This window comes from Sinocyclocheilus rhinocerous, unplaced genomic scaffold, assembly GCF_001515625.1.
Source record: "Sinocyclocheilus rhinocerous isolate Xijiao unplaced genomic scaffold, SAMN03320098_v1.1 scaffold433, whole genome shotgun sequence".
In the NCBI taxonomy this organism is placed as follows: Eukaryota; Metazoa; Chordata; class Actinopteri; order Cypriniformes; family Cyprinidae; genus Sinocyclocheilus; species Sinocyclocheilus rhinocerous.
This window is the reverse complement of record NW_015627897.1, coordinates 897,190-911,603: the sequence shown is the minus strand read 5'-3', so window position 1 is coordinate 911,603 and position 14,414 is coordinate 897,190. Positions and strand designations below refer to the sequence as shown.

The 14,414-nt window shown below is 34.7% G+C and overlaps 1 protein-coding gene across 1 annotated transcript in view; it reads left to right on the top strand.

Moving 5' to 3' along the window:
• The first annotated feature begins 7,329 nt into the window (after positions 1 to 7,329).
• Positions 7,330 to 14,414, top strand: part of LOC107737012 (endophilin-A3-like) — a 52,934-nt gene continuing 45,849 nt past the window's right edge. The window contains exon 1 of the mRNA XM_016548409.1: positions 7,330 to 7,716. Within this exon, the coding sequence (XP_016403895.1) occupies positions 7,441 to 7,716 (276 nt within the window). The 5' untranslated portion in view covers positions 7,330 to 7,440. The remainder of the gene's footprint in view (positions 7,717 to 14,414) is intronic.

Below are 14,414 nucleotides of genomic sequence, written 5' to 3'. Positions count from 1 at the left end.
TTTATAAACTTTTATCAAAAACTTGAATTAAACAATAAATTCTATTAAAATAATAAAATACAATCAAGAATAATAAGTTACCAGTCAAATGAAATCAGCATGATCAATTCAATTCAAAATCAATTAATCTTTGCAAGGCACAGAACTCTTTTTGACAAGACTCAGAGGTGGCATTAATGCATTTCATAATAACGATGTTATTATAACTGTTAAAATATAATGTTTTGAATATTGAAATATTAAACGATTTAAATGACTCAATTTATACTTTAAAAATAAAACTGAAACCGCCAGTAGGTGGCAGCAAGTCACTGTCTTTGTCACTGAATCATTAATTCAATGGATTCGTTCAAACGGCTGATTTATTTAGGAACGAAGCAAAAGTGACTCTCTTTATGAATGGGTCATTGAATCATTGACTCACTAGATTTGTTCAAAAACGCAGATTCATTCATAAACGAAACAGCGCTGTTTGCTTGGAGATGCGCAGCGGCTCAGCTGTGACTTTGTTTGGAACTATTTTCGTTGGCGAAATAGAGCACAATCAGACAATAGTGTTCCTAAAATGTAAGTCACTTTATTTTATATTAACTTTTTTATATTTAACTTTAACAAAAGTTTAAATATTAACTTTTGTATAAAACCAAAAATGTATAAAACTGTCGTATAAATTCAATTTCACATTTGCAAACTCCCTTTAAAATCTGTCACTCGTCTGAGTTCATGGCAATCTCACAAACTTCCATTTTAATTATTGAAACTCTCTACACTGCACACTGAAGCTATTATTTACATCGTCTCTACACTTTGTTTGTAATAATGAATGACAAAAACTGCAGTCTGCTCTCACGATCTGTGCTGTGAGGAGCAGGACGCGCACCGATCGAGAAGCATTTCTATTGGCTGCAGTCTGCAGGTATTATGGCCAATCACAAAAGACCGCATTGTGCAGCGAACCATAGACACAAATATATTGCGCTAGGTTTATGTGCACAGAACTGGGATCGCTTTCGTATAGTCTTCTGAATGGATAAAATATAGAAATCACTTTAATTTGCAAATAAACCTAACCAGTTGGAAATAAAACACCGTCCCCCCTCGAAATTCACTTCCCGGACTCCGTCCCCCCCATTTCCAGCCCTGACTATCTTTTAATCAAAACATAAAACATTATTTTTGTATCTGCGAGGCGTCCGTTACACATTTTCCCTGTCTGACTTGACTCTTGGTAATGTATTTTGCCCCGCCCCAAACATATGATTAGACTATCAGTCGACTATCCGCAAAATTCGAAAATTCCGATTCGACTATGAAAATCCTGAGTCGGGGACACCCCTAGTAATCAGATTACTTTTTTTTTCAAGTAACTAGTAAAGTAACACATTACTTTTTAATTTACAAGAAAATATCTGAATTACGTTTTCAAATAAGTAACTCCAGTTACTTTGTTTTCCCATTTATTGACTGACAGCTCTCCTGTCCCAATGTTGAGAGAAATCGAGAGAAAGTGCAGAGGCGTTGTGTTCACTGTTATTGTAGTTCTGGAATAAATGTGAGCATGCATTTACTCATCTTATACTTGCACACAACAGATTCAGTATTCCTTGAAATGAATAAAAACAGTTAAATGCAAACCTGCAATAAATAAATGTTAAATACATAAATATCCTTTATGTAGCCTATTTAGGCCTAATCCCATTTTATTAACCAGTGTCTTTACTGCTGACCTTCGATGATCCAATTAAACTATACTAACAACCATAACTTTAGACCAGTGGTCGCCACGATCGACTGGTAGATCTTTATCACTGTCCCAGTAGATCCCGAAAAAAACAGTAAAATAAGTACAAAAATGCATTACATTTATGGGGTTATATTAATGTATCACTGAAGGGTACTGTCTTGAGAAAAGTTTCGATGGCAATGGCATTTTCTTCTCATATAAAGCGCAGCTCTGCTTTGTTTACAGCGGTAACCAAGGAAACGCTATAGTGACCTGTTTGTAATTCCAGTGATTGGGGGAGAGACGAGAGAAAAGCGCCCGCAGACCTGGGAGAGGGGAGAGAGTTGGAGGAGTGTGCGTGGTGTATGACCAGATGCGAGACTGTGAAGGCAGAGAGCCAAGCAGCGCTTACTTTATGTTTGATTTTTGTTGTGGGGGAGCGAATAAAGAGTTTACCCGCCACCCCTGACTTCCTCGTCCTTCTTCCGAATTACGAACTGTATTACAGTGAAATGAAAGAATGATTTAATAAAAAATCAGAATGATTAGTAATTGTCTCTAATTGGCCTGTTTATCTAAGCCCTCAAAATGCTTATTATTTAGTGGTACAGTATTGCATGATTTGTAGATTATATTTAATAGTTTACACTTTGCATAAATGTTTGCAATTAGTTTTTAAAAGGCAATATTACATTCTTAAGGACTCTATGCTTGTGTTTCTTTTCAGGAGCACTTGTGCTCCTACTTTAAAAAAAAATTTTTAAATAGGAACACCTTCTGATCAATGACAGAAATTAACCTTCCTATTAAAATGCGATATTTGACTCCTTAAAGGTTTTTAAAATAAATAAATTAAAAAAGCCTTTGTAATGCCTCTAACTTTATTAAATGCATGCCATCTTTTGTGCCTAAAAATTTAGACATAGACTTTTAGCAAAAAATTTAATTAAACAATAAATTCAATTAAAATAATAACATGCAATCAGGAAGAATAAGTTACTAGTCAAATTAAATCAGCATCAACAATTCATCTTTGCACGGCACAGAAGAGCACAAATGTGGCATTACAGGCTTTTTGACAAGACTCAGAGGTGACATTAATGCATTTCATAATAACAATGTTATGAAATTAATGTTTTAAATATAAAGTTTTGAATATAGAAATATTAAACGATTTAAATTACTCAATTTATACTTTAAAAATAAAACTGAAACCGCCAGTAGGTGGCAGCAAGTCACTGTCTTTGTCACTGAATCATTAATTCAATGGATTCGTTCAAACGGCTGATTTATTTAGGAACGAAGCAAAAGTGACTCTCTTTATGAATGGGTCATTGAATCATTGACTCACTAGATTTGTTCAAAAACGCAGATTCATTCATAAACGAAACAGCGCTGTTTGCTTGGAGATGCGCAGCGGCTCAGCTGTGACTTTGTTTGGAACTATTTTCGTTGGCGAAATAGAGCACAATCAGACAATAGTGTTCCTAAAATGTAAGTCACTTTATTTTATATTAACTTTTTTATATTTAACTTTAACAAAAGTTTAAATATTAACTTTTGTATAAAACCAAAAATGTATAAAACTGTCGTATAAATTCAATTTCACATTTGCAAACTCCCTTTAAAATCTGTCACTCGTCTGAGTTCATGGCAATCTCACAAACTTCCATTTTAATTATTGAAACTCTCTACACTGCACACTGAAGCTATTATTTACATCGTCTCTACACTTTGTTTGTAATAATGAATGACAAAAACTGCAGTCTGCTCTCACGATCTGTGCTGTGAGGAGCAGGACGCGCACCGATCGAGAAGCATTTCTATTGGCTGCAGTCTGCAGGTATTATGGCCAATCACAAAAGACCGCATTGTGCAGCGAACCATAGACACAAATATATTGCGCTAGGTTTATGTGCACAGAACTGGGATCGCTTTCGTATAGTCTTCTGAATGGATAAAATATAGAAATCACTTTAATTTGCAAATAAACCTAACCAGTTGGAAATAAAACACCGTCCCCCCTCGAAATTCACTTCCCGGACTCCGTCCCCCCCATTTCCAGCCCTGACTATCTTTTAATCAAAACATAAAACATTATTTTTGTATCTGCGAGGCGTCCGTTACACATTTTCCCTGTCTGACTTGACTCTTGGTAATGTATTTTGCCCCGCCCCAAACATATGATTAGACTATCAGTCGACTATCCGCAAAATTCGAAAATTCCGATTCGACTATGAAAATCCTGAGTCGGGGACACCCCTAGTAATCAGATTACTTTTTTTCTTCAAGTAACTAGTAAAGTAACACATTACTTTTTAATTTACAAGAAAATATCTGAATTACGTTTTCAAATAAGTAACTCCAGTTACTTTGTTTTCCCATTTATTGACTGACAGCTCTCCTGTCCCAATGTTGAGAGAAATCGAGAGAAAGTGCAGAGGCGTTGTGTTCACTGTTATTGTAGTTCTGGAATAAATGTGAGCATGCATTTACTCATCTTATACTTGCACACAACAGATTCAGTATTCCTTGAAATGAATAAAAACAGTTAAATGCAAACCTGCAATAAATAAATGTTAAATACATAAATATCCTTTATGTAGCCTATTTAGGCCTAATCCCATTTTATTAACCAGTGTCTTTACTGCTGACCTTCGATGATCCAATTAAACTATACTAACAACCATAACTTTAGACCAGTGGTCGCCACGATCGACTGGTAGATCTTTATCACTGTCCCAGTAGATCCCGAAAAAAACAGTAAAATAAGTACAAAAATGCATTACATTTATGGGGTTATATTAATGTATCACTGAAGGGTACTGTCTTGAGAAAAGTTTCGATGGCAATGGCATTTTCTTCTCATATAAAGCGCAGTCGTGATTAAAATGCAGTGGTTGCCTCTTAATTTCAAATGGCTAGATATTTTTGTTTAAAGCCAGTTTGTTTGTTATAAAGCAAATAGCCAATAAATAAATTTGCTTAAAAATCTGTATCAGTGTCAGAATCCAATTTGCTAGTTTAAAAATAAAAAAGAAAGAAAGAAGAGAAAATCTGAATTCTGAATCAGCTATGATCGGCGCATCACTAATTAAAATACTAAGTAAAAGGCCTCAAATTTGAAGTACAATCTGGGATGTCTTTTTCTATCAATTCTTCAATAGGTAGATCTTGTCTTTCATAAAGGCCGAGGTCAGGGATCTTGGGCCTAAAAAGGTTGGTGACCACTGCTTTAGACAAACATAAGATTTGTGTTTGTTGTGTTGAACGTTCTTCTCCTGTGTCCTATTCTTAATGCAATCTAGAATGGCCGCACAGAAGAAATGTTTCAGTGTTGCCAACTAATTTTCAGGGGAAGTTGCTAAAGGCTGGACAAATTGTTGCTAAAGTTGCTAAATGATATTGTGATGCCATTGCACAAATGCATCGTTATCTAATCACAACGCAAAACTGAATAGAATATACAATCAGATCACTCAAATCTCAGCAAAAATATGATTATGAATATGATTTGAAATGTTAATTTAGATGTGTTAGTGAAACTAAAATATAAATATAATAATATATATTTTTTAAATACAACATTGAATTATTGAACATTTACACATTTTTTTACGATTATAGTTTATGTAGGCCTATTTTCTTATTAACTAGTAAAACTACACATTCTGAATAATTATATTTTTAAGCAGTGGATTAGTTAGTATGCTACACTTCAAGAAAAGTCTGTAAAATAGGGCACAATGTACTGTGATAATTTATAGGAATTTTCTGTATTGATTTTTTACAGGTTTTTTAATGTCCTAGCAGAAAATTACCAGTAACTTTTCAATTTTTCTACAATATTTTTAAACTGATTAACAAGTGCAGGTACAAACTAATAACAAGGTGTTATCATAAATGAACAATTATTAATGAACAATTGCAACTCACATGATATGTGTCCTGCTAGACGATTTTTGTGTGTGTGTAATGCAGATAAAAATGATCGCCTTTTTATCATTTGAGTCACAGTTACTAAAAGTTGCCAAATAAATTTTAAAAATTGCTCAATTTGTTGCTAGGTGCTTTTTGAAGAAAAAAAGTTGCTAGGGTAGTCTGAAAAGTTAAATTGGCAACACTTGTGTTTGTTTGTGGTGCGCCCTCTACTGTACAGATGTGAATTTACATTTCCTTCAGCCAGAGGCTTATATTCATTTCGCTGTGTGAAAGTTGTGAAAGGTGCAAAAGGGCTTTTACATTTGCCAAAAAGATAACTTTTTTTATATATTAAAAACAAAACAAGCAAATCCAGCCCAGATGAGAAAAGATAAAACACAAAAGTAACGTAAGGCACTACTTTCCAAAAAAGTAACTAACACAGTTACTTTTTTAGCAAGTAACGCAATATTGTAATGCATTACAATATGGGAATAAGAGACAGACATAAAGGACAAACCGAAACCACAAAGCCATAAAGAATAACACTGTTAGTACTAGGTAGGACATCTAGTGGTGAACTTATGAAGCTACAGGTGAAAAGCCACATTATCAAAACTAACTTTCACTTTAAACAGACAGTCACATACAGTATAGATATAGAGCAGAGTCTGAGGGCAATTTGGTTACTATAAGAGCTTTGATAATAATGTTGTTTACAACATCAAACCTGCAGGATTTCCATACCTCATTTTATATAATTATATTTGTGTCCACATATTTAGATCAGAAATATATTTCTTAAAAAGCTTATTTGTTTATTTATTTTAATTTGACTCAATTATCTAAAGGTTTTTTTTTTTTTTGCTTTTTGTTACTGTAAGAAAGCAGGAGGACATTGTTTTCCCCTGCTTTTTTCCTGGAGGAACTGATCCTTTTTGTCTTTCCTTGTCTCTCTCTTACCACTTTTATTTTTATTTACCTGTATTTTCATTAGGTTCTGTTGTGTTTGTTGATGAGCAGGTGTTCCATGGCTGGATCGTTGACATTTTTTAAACAGTACCTGCTTTTGGATTCTCTCCTGCTCTTTTCTCATCTTCTTCTCTTTATTTGAAGTGACCTTTTTCTCTGCCAGTTTATAAAAGTCTCTTTTCCTGCTGACTAACAGAGGACAGCTGGCTGATGTTGTTGCCAAATTCAATTTCTCTTGTCTTTTCTTTTCCTCTTTTTTTTATACATATAACTTTCACGGTGTCCGTTTCCATCCAATCAAGCTTTGCTTATGCAGGTGGTGGAGTTTCATATTCAGTCTTTTTCTCCTTTTTTGTTCTCCTTTCTTGTCTCAATTCCTCTACCACTATGATCTCTCTCTTGCTTTTCAGGACTTTCATCTTCTATCTTTCTCTCTTTCTTTGTCTGTTCCATTGTCTTGTTATTTTCTGCATGTTTTCTGTGGAGGAGTTGCATCCCCCCCCCCCTTATTCAGCTTTACGGGTGACTTGCATGATGTTTGTTTCTATCCATGCCACACACACACACACACACACACACACACACACACAGACATCCGGCTGACTCTTCTCAGCTCCATGCAATTTCGCAAATATTTACATAGTAATCTGGACGCTGAATCAGTGCCTTTAAAGAATGCTTTGGAGAGTTGCCACTCATTTCCCGGATGGCTGCTCGAGCGCTTGCTCTGCTTTGCAGCTGAATCTTTCTCCTATATTTGTGACAAGCTTTGATATTTAGTGTTTTTGTTCGTAAGGGGGTTCTCCGAGATGCTGCCGTGACGTATGCGGCTCTCCGCCAATCACAATCCTCAGATCAAACATAACCGACCAGCACTTGTCAGTGAGGGGGAAAAAAACCCACCGCGAAATGCAGGTTATTTTGCCAGCGGCGGTGAAATAAACCGAAAGCGTTTCAGATATAGAGTCTTGTGCTCCTTTGAAGGATTAAATCACCATTTCTGCCTCCTGAACATTTTCTATTCATCTCCTTTCGCGTTTCGTCTTATTTTAAGGATGTCTGTGGCGGGGTTTAAGAAGCAGCTGCACAAAGCGAGTCAGGTAAGGAGACGCCCGCGTTACGCTGTTTATCTTATAATACCCAAGTTCTGAGGGTCTTAACAGGTGGATGTGGAGAAAGCGCTCGTGTGTTGTTTGACTGAAGCTGTCTGATTGGTTTCTGTGTTTCTAGAGGCCCGTCAGAGCGGCAGAAACGCCGCAGAGCCGCTTTACTTCTCATCTCAATATTTGTGTCAACTTTGTTACATTTGTATGCTATCAGCGCGTTTTAGTTTATAAATCTCCGCTCACTGTGACGTAACCATGCGTTTTTTTAAATGTTGCAAATTATCCCTCAGCTTGCTGTTGTGAGGCCTGCTTAAATGAAACTGGTAACTTAGGCCCTAATTGTAATAATGAATTGATGTTAAATGCATTATTATAGTAATCATAATCATCATCTGCTATCGAGGATGCCCTGGAACTGAAATATGGAGGTGTTAAAGTAATAACAATGTTAGATGATACGGTGACGCATTGCTGCCACACACATATTATTTTTTTCCACTCAATTATGTCGTAATAACGAGATGTTATGTCGTTCAAACGACATCTTTTCTTGTAATAACAGATGTTTTCTCGTTAAAACGACATATTTTCTCGTAATAACAGATGTTTTCTCATTAAAACGACATCTTTTCTTGTAATAACAAGATGTTTTCTCGTTAAAACGACATCTTTTCTCATAAAAAACGAGATGTTATGTTGTAAAAACGATATAATTATCTTGTTAAAAGGACATATTTTCTCGTAATAACGACATATTATGTCATAAAAACGACAAATTGTGAAACTCGTGTATTAAATAAATTCAGTGCACACAGACTGAAGTAGTTCAAGTCTTTGGTTCTTTTAATTGTGATGATTTTGGCTCACATTTAACAAAAACCCACCAATTCACTATCTCAACTGATGCACCTGCACATTCGGCCTGTGTGAAGTTTCTGTCTGGCCAAAAACGGACCGAATTTGCATGCCCTGCTGTAAATTTTGACCGGTTGATGAAAAACAAGCTTATGTGGATTCTACACATTTAAACAATTCAGATAAATTATCTAGAATTATTTATGGAGCAGATAAAATACATATAATCATTTATTAATCAATTATCATTTTGACATATCTTTTCTTTATTTAAAGGCTGAAATGTGAGGTTTACCTTATAATGAAACTTTTTCAAAGCTTTATTTGAACATTTACATTAGATATTTCAACATGCTATTAAACTGTTGTCAGTCAAGTTGTCATTTAAAATCCGAACATCACTGGGCTTAATATTTCTTTATTTGAATGACTGAAGTTTGATTTAACAACAAATTGAAATACGAACAAAAAGAAATAAAGAGATTTTCTAATAGGCTAATATTAATAATAATAATAACAATAATAATAATAATAATAACCTAATAATATTAATAATATTTGAAAACGTGCAAACGAAAATTAAGCTAGATTTTTTTTAGGCCTATTTTTGTTCTTGGGTAAACAAATGAGCTTATGCTTTAATATTTGTTTCACATGCGTGGGCAGCTTTGATACTTTAGTCTGATTATATATTAATTATGTATTAGTCGCACCCTGTTATTTTACAAAAGCAATTTGTAACGTTTTGTTGTTATTGTGGAAGTATAGAAAATAAAGCAGACATTTCTTTCCTCTGTTATGGAGTAGCCTAAGGGATCGCGCCGGCGCCGCCGAACCGAAAAGAACAGTGTTGGGCTTTATATGAGATGTATATTTGCAAGAAATATAGCCTATACAACAGCCAGACAGTTTGAAGAAACATTATTGTGACTAATTTGCAGAGCGGTACATGATATGAACTCTTATTCTGTGTGATGAGATAGGCAGTAAAGACGGGTTGAGAGAAAAGTGGCGTTTTTAGGGCCGCCCACGCACAAATAGCAAGCTAATTTTTTAACCCACAAATAGGGCTGGACAATAATTCAATATCAATATGTATCGCGACTGATATCAATTTTGGCCATATCGTCCAGCCCTACCCACAAACAAAAAATATGAAAAATCTAGCTTAATTTTCGTTTGCCCATTTGCCAAACAGAACAAAATAATAATAATATTAGACTATTAGAAAATCTCTTTATTTATTTATTTTTTCATATTTTGATTTGTTGTTAAATCAAACTTCAGTCATTCAAATAAAGAAATATTAAGCCCAGTTTTGATCTGATCATAGCCTAAAGGAGTCATGGGTCTGAGTGCAGTTATTGGATAGCACTATATTGTAGACAGATAGGAGATTAATCCTAATAAACATGCCGCTACAATTAAAATCATTACATTAAAATAAATTTAAAACAGTGTATTTCAATAATTTCAGCAGCGTGCAGATCCTCGTTTATGTCAGACTGTGGCGACAGCAGCGCGGACAGTCGCTTAGCTCGCTCACATATAGCCTACCATATATCAATAATAACAGTAAAACAGTTTTTATGACATAATATGTCGTTATTACGAGAAAAAATATGTAGTTTTAACGAGAAAATATGTCGTTTTAACGAGATAATTATATTGTTTTTACGACATAACATCTCGCTTTTATGAGAAAATATGTCGTTTTAACGAGAAAACATCTGTTATTACGAGAAAAGATGTAGTTTTAACGAGAAAACATCTAGTTTTTATGAGAAAAGATGCCATTTTAACGAGAAAACATCTGTTATTACGAAAAAATATGTCGTTTTAACGAGAGAACATCTCGTTTTTACGAGAAAATATGTCATTTTAATGAGAAAACATCTCGTTATTACGAGAAAAGATGTCGTTTTAATGAGAAAACATCTCTTTATTACGAGAAAATATGTCGTTTTAACAACATAACATCTCGTTATTATGACATAATTGAGTGGAAAAAATAATGTGTGTGGCAGCAATGCGTCACCGTAAGATGAAACGTTGCAGACATAAAATATTCCATAGACGATATATAAATAACGTTTTTTTTGCTAACATTTTGAGAACAGTATTAAAGACCAGATAACTCTGAATAAACATTTTATTAACATTACTGGAAGAACGTTTGTTCATAACTTTGAGAGAACCTTGCCAGAACATTAGCCAAACTAGTGTGTTTTCCATTTGCTTTTCTAAAGGTATTATTGTGATTTCTCGTTAAACATTAAAACTAGTTTTTGTTCTGTTACTAGTAACAATTGGATCAACAATCTGCAAACAAAGAGATGAAAATGAACAAAACAACAGCTTTGATGGGATGTGGCAGTACACAAAATCCAGTTAACAACCACTGCATAGTCCCCACTCTAAATGTTTTTCAATAATCCATTATCGCTAGATGTACATAACAATATGGAATAAAAAATAGTTACCACTGCAGTTTCTTTGCAACTTTAATCATTACCATTATGCAAATAATGTTTACATTGTTAGTGGTATTTTTCAACATCATAGGCAAAACACAAAATACAATATGTCATCACTTAATGTTGTACAGTTAATGAATGATGTCCATCTGTTTTGCCAGAGAAATCCCAGTTTAACAGCTGTACAGCCCCAACAGTAGGCACATTCATACTGTAATTGTTCTACAGTTTAATTTCTGTGTTAGTAGCCTTCTTTGTTTGGCCGTTCAGAGTTCAACATCCTCTTCTTTGAATAAAGACATTCAGTGGAAGTGCAGGATGTGTTTGTTTGGGAGAACTGTCAAATCTCTCTTTACCTGATTAATGTTTTGCCATATCTCAGGTAGTAGGTGGTTCTGCATCATTACGCTTTAATGATGTAGCTTCAGCTGTACACTTCAAATTATAGTGGTCTGATAGTTTACTGTAATTCCTGTAATTTACAACTGCAGTCATCAGAGACTGTAAAATAAGATTTAATGCATAACTCTTCACAATCTGCATAGTGAATAATTAGCCCTTGATCTGAAATCTGTATGGCACAAAAACTGAGACCAAGGAATCAGATTAGTGTTACATTTATGGACTAATTTGTTTGACATCTTCTGAAGAAGGCTTGTTTATGTAAAACTCATTGGCATGTTGCTAAAGTTGAAATTGAAATTGATTACCAGGGTGTTGCTATGCCGTTTCTAAGGTGTTATGAGGGATTTTAAAATGTTGATTTCTCCATGACTTTCTGGTCTCTATATGGATCAGGTAATTTCTTTTTGGCCACTAGTTTTATGTTTTAGCATTAAAAAAGTGATATTATCCCAAAGTGTAAATGATTTTCGTATGTGTGGTATGGTTTCTGTGGGTCTTAAATGACCCTTCCACAAATTAAGGCCATAAAAAATATTATCCCATAATCTAGATAATAGTAATTCCAGTCAAACTGAACAAATCCAGAAATGGATTTTTATAATCTCATATATATATAAAACATTTTTTTTGACATGTAGCCTCACCAAAGTCTATCTCCTAGTGTGGCAGTTGTTTTTCATTTTATTGTTTTGTAACCCCATGCTGTGCCCACTAGAAGGTCTGCAGTTAGTTTTAAAAAAAATGTTATGGTAGTACGCTTTTGTTTTGGTGGATATTTTCCATTGTCTTTCTAAATGGCTCAACAATAATGTTTTGTTTCCTGCTGCAGTGGTTAAAATTTGTACTTGCTCTGTTGACATTTCCATGGACCCTAAGGCAAAATAATAATTTTTTGCTCATTTTACAGCTTATTTTCATTTAAAGTGACATAAAGTGTATTTTAAATGAACATTTTATGATTTCATGAGTAACTCTAATCAGACCTGTTATTTTATACTGATTGAGTCAAGTCATGAGATCACATGACTGACCTAAATACTCAATTTAAAACAGGAACCCTCCAATATTTGGACACTTTCATCAGTTAAATAAATCATGGTTGACCTTGTATAGTGCATTTCTATCAGTAGATGTTGCATCCACATTGCTATTATTTATGTACACGTTTAAATTATATGGTGCATTTAAACCGACTTTTAATGCAGCGATGCAGGTTTTACGGCATGCATGAATGGGTGCCGTCGGAATGTGAGTCCAAACAGCTGATAAATACAGCACAACAATCCACAAGTAATCCACACCATTCTGAATGAAAAGCTGCATGTTTCATTTTAGGTGAACTATTCCTTTAACACAGACTCTCTCAATATAGAAAGCTGTTGGTATATCTAATATAGTTCACGTATTAGACTGTAATGTAATTTGATTGGGATGATCAGATATATCATCTTCTTTCTGGTTTATTCTAGCACATAGTCTGTTTACACACTTGCTGCTCATATACAATAAAGCCCTATGTTTTAGTCTGAACCTACAGTCTACAGATGACCAGTGCAGTAGTGCTGGTTATGAACACATTATTGAATATGGATGGAAGCAGCACATTTCAACCACTTACAGTTTTTTTGATAGTAGAAATGCAAGAGCATCCAAATGCATGAAATGAAATTCAGATATTCAGCATTGATGCTGCTCAGTGTCAACCTGTTAGTTTGGAGGCGCAAGCCAGCATTTAAATAATGGATATAAGTGGTGTTGAATATTGCATTTTTAATAATATTTTGGCTATTACACAGGTTTTGTTCCCTGCATGGCATCCACACTGCCTTGGCTGGTCTTCAATAGTCTATTTCTAAAACAAAGTTCACTTGTCATTAGTTGACATCGTTTAAACATATTTGTATGGCTGATAAGAGCTGGGCAGGCAAGAGCTTGTTTATAATCTTGTCCTATTTTCCCAAAGGCTCTATTCTGACTGTATGCAACAAATCACTGTGTGAATTAAATGCATCTGGTGTCGTGTCAGTGGCTCTTTTTAAGACCGAGATTGCGCAGGAAAGCTCAACTGAACCCTCAAGAATGAATACAGGAAGTTTTAGGTGGGATTTTCCCACATAAGCAGCACACCAGGATCAGAGTAACTTAGTAACCAGATGTCAACATGGATCAGGGCTAGGTGTGTGTGATAGCATGAGTTATGTGAACCTGGCGAAATGATTAATTGCTGTTGTATATACAAGTTACTGTAAGTTTCTTTTTCTTTTTTTAATGGATTAAGGAAACAATTCTTATGTACTAGGGGTGCTCCGATCAGGATTTTTGAGCATATATCCATATCGATCACCGATACCGATCTTTTTAAAACCTTCTTTTTATAATTTATAACTATTTATAGTGACACTCCATCAGGATTTTTAGACATTTATTCAGGGCCTGAATTTCATTTTTGAAAATGGGGGGAAATTCCCCTCTTAGGTGACTGTTGTGAGAGGAGAAGCAGCTTTCACACTGGAGTCTGCTACTGATCCGTGGCTGTTTACCACAAACACAACATTTATCCATTATTTTGATTTCAAATCCAAACATTGTCACTAAAATGCTTTATCAGCATATTATTGTATCTAAAATTGTATCTAAAAATCTAAAAGTGCTCTTTCCCTTTAAACCTAGCCAAAAAGCCATATGTGTTGATTGTGAAACACAGTAGACTTTAATAATATGCATTTATGCTGTAATTACTACATTTTCGTGTCAATCCATGTTCATATTTACTGCAAACAATGCGCTGTTACTTTAATTCAGCGCTTGCAGCGCAGCAAAAATAGACTCGGTGCGGAAACGATCTCTGCACTGCTGCAGACGCACCGCTCGTGGAACGCACTGCCGGACCGCAACGGTGTGCAGTGTGGACTTTATTAATCCGTTAACATGAGCGCGGAAAAAATACGCACCGCA